Source organism: Scylla paramamosain, chromosome 5 (genome assembly GCF_035594125.1).
Source record: "Scylla paramamosain isolate STU-SP2022 chromosome 5, ASM3559412v1, whole genome shotgun sequence".
NCBI classification, from domain to species: domain Eukaryota; kingdom Metazoa; phylum Arthropoda; class Malacostraca; order Decapoda; family Portunidae; genus Scylla; species Scylla paramamosain.
The window spans coordinates 11,754,192-11,756,691 of NC_087155.1; the positions used below are offsets into that span (position 1 = coordinate 11,754,192).

Below are 2,500 nucleotides of genomic sequence, written 5' to 3' on the forward strand. Positions count from 1 at the left end.
CTTTCACCCACGAGTGCCAGGCTGACTTCTCTTGTATCAATTCAGTATAATTCTTTTTTTGGAAGCACCTTATTTTTTTGTGTATAAAAAGTAATGTGGTATTAGCAGTAACATTGCTATTAAATTTATTATTGTTATTATGTGTTTGTGTTTAGCGTGTTTTTGTATCACCTCTCACATGCTCGTAGGCTGCTCCCTCCAAACGGGTTCGGCGAGAGGAGGAACCTGAGCAGGCCAGCAACACTACCTCAACCAGTTGTGACTCTCAGCGACCTACTGATTTATATATTTGTATACCATTATTATTTAATACCATGAAATTGTTATTATTATTATTATTATTATAATTATTATTATTATAATCATCATCATCATCATTGTTATTGTCTGCTAACATCATCGTAATCTGAGGTGGGCAGCCACACAGGTGTCGCAACGCACCTCCGCATCAGACTTTTTACAGTATTGATCAGCATATCATTGGGATACATCATTCACTTCCCGAACGATAATTCTTTGTTTGCCTGTCGCTAAAACCTGTCTTGATTAATTTGATCTTTTTATCAAGCACATCAGATTGTAGAACTACCCGAAACTAATGAGCGAATTAGAAAAACAAACTAAATTGATTCTCAAGATTACGTAAATCTACACATGTGAAAGTCCTTAAGACAAATAAACTACACAGGTAACACAGGTAAAAGCAAGATCAAGATTTCCTGGCCTTGGGTGTACTACAGGAACGCAAGGGGCCGGGCGGGTGTGCGCAGGAGCTAACGCGTACTGGGCCTCCTGCTTGTGCTGCGCTTGTTGCCTCCTCCTCTACGTTAATCCCACCTGGCCTGAGCCGCTGCTCCTGCCGCTACAGGCAGTGAAGCGCCACGTGCCACATTTGACCCCAAGCTAAAAATCAATAGACTCGAACGATTCACGTGACACTCGCTGGTAAGTGAAAATTGGTCCATCAATTCATATCTCTCTCTCTCTCTCTCTCTCTCTCTCTCTCTCTCTCTCTCTCTCTCTCTCTCTCTCTCTCTCTCCATGAATGGGCTACAGCAAGTAACCAACACCACGGTATTTGCAGGATGGTTGACTGCACATACTAAATCAGAGGTAGACAGGCAAAAAAATTGTCTGGTATTACATTCCGGGGTGCCTTCCCTCGTCATGCCTGCTGCGGGAGGGGAGCTGCTGAACAGATCATGCCTGAGATGACAAAGACACTAGAAAGGGAGACGTGACCACACAATACGTGCAGGTCTTTACGGTGATGTCAGAGTCCGACACGAGTTATTTTCTTGAGCTACTGTCTCTCTTAACTGTCTGGCTCGCCGGAACATAGTACATTAAAGGTTTCATGCTATTACGTATCTCCTTGCTACTGCCAAATGTTTCTGTTCACTATTTGTTTGGGACATAATGGTACATTTCACAAGCGCTGTGCTGTGTTTGACCATTTGGCTTTTCTCTGAAATAAACATTTTTATTTTCAATGTTCACGTGATACAAATGGGTGAGAGATCGGGGCGTTGAGTACACGTGATGCAGATGTTGCAGAGTTTGTGATTATCTTGCAGGCATCACAAGCCAAGCCTTGTACATTTCACATGAATGATGATACGCAATCTTGCACGCGATTTGATTCTCAACTATTTCCCAATAGGTGATGAGATGGCTGTCCAGATCTCTCTCCTCTGTTGTCTGGCGTCGTAGCGGCGGTCACGTTGGCTACGAGGACATACTCAAATCCTAATTCCCAACAATAATGCTTTCCCTGAATATTTCGTCGCTAGTGTAAGGGACTGCAAGGGATATTCATTATCTGTCAGTAAGATTTATCATAATGTTTGATATCCTTGAAGCACTGCACTTAAATCATGGTCATATGTAACAGTAATATTTGACGAGAACTATGAACGTTATATGCACCGTCGGCGATAAGCTTTTACGGTGCGTTTCAGTAACTTATGAGCGACTTCATTGTTAGGACGTGGTAATGCACACTCAGATTCAGCTCAGCAGGTAATGGTGCAAATATGAGACCATGAAACTTAAATATGAGTAGTGTGTCTGAGAATAAAAGGCTTAAACTTGGGCATTTTCCATTATTCTCCTCGCTCAGTGTGGCGCGAGTGCGGGTTTGCGTAAAAGATACAAATTGTGTTTATCTGTATTTGCTTCAAGACCTCTTTAACTGTCCTAGTTTTGGTAGTAGACCCCAAAAGTTCCCTCATCACTAGTCACACTCACACAATCTGCGTAGTATTACACTGACCGCGCGTTACCAGGCTCGCCTACATGTACCGCCGTCCTGCTTTACGCACTTGGTGCTGTGAAGGCGGCGTTCCCCCTCCCTCTCCCTCTCTCACTCCCCACACACACACACACACACACACACACACAACACAGTCTTCTTACCTTACTCCTCACACGCGGCATAGAGCAAAGTCCTGGTATCCATCATGGCAGATTTGCACGGGCAATTTCCATCATCAACAGT

The 2,500-nt window shown here is 43.5% G+C and overlaps 1 protein-coding gene and 1 long non-coding RNA gene across 2 annotated transcripts in view; one reads left to right on the forward strand and one right to left on the reverse strand.

Moving 5' to 3' along the window:
- Window positions 1-2,092, forward strand: part of LOC135100530 (uncharacterized) — a 9,572-nt gene extending 7,480 nt beyond the window's left edge. Inside the window, exon 2 of the long non-coding RNA XR_010268772.1 lies at window positions 1-2,092. This exon is cut by the window's left edge and continues 1,131 nt beyond it. This is a non-coding gene — a long non-coding RNA (uncharacterized LOC135100530).
- LOC135100528 (uncharacterized) overlaps window positions 1-2,500 on the reverse strand; it is a 95,032-nt gene that overhangs the window by 92,099 nt on the left and 433 nt on the right. The window contains exon 1 of the mRNA XM_064003502.1: window positions 2,419-2,500. This exon is cut by the window's right edge and continues 433 nt beyond it. Coding sequence (XP_063859572.1) covers window positions 2,419-2,439 — 21 coding nt within the window. The 5' untranslated portion in view covers window positions 2,440-2,500. The remainder of the gene's footprint in view (window positions 1-2,418) is intronic.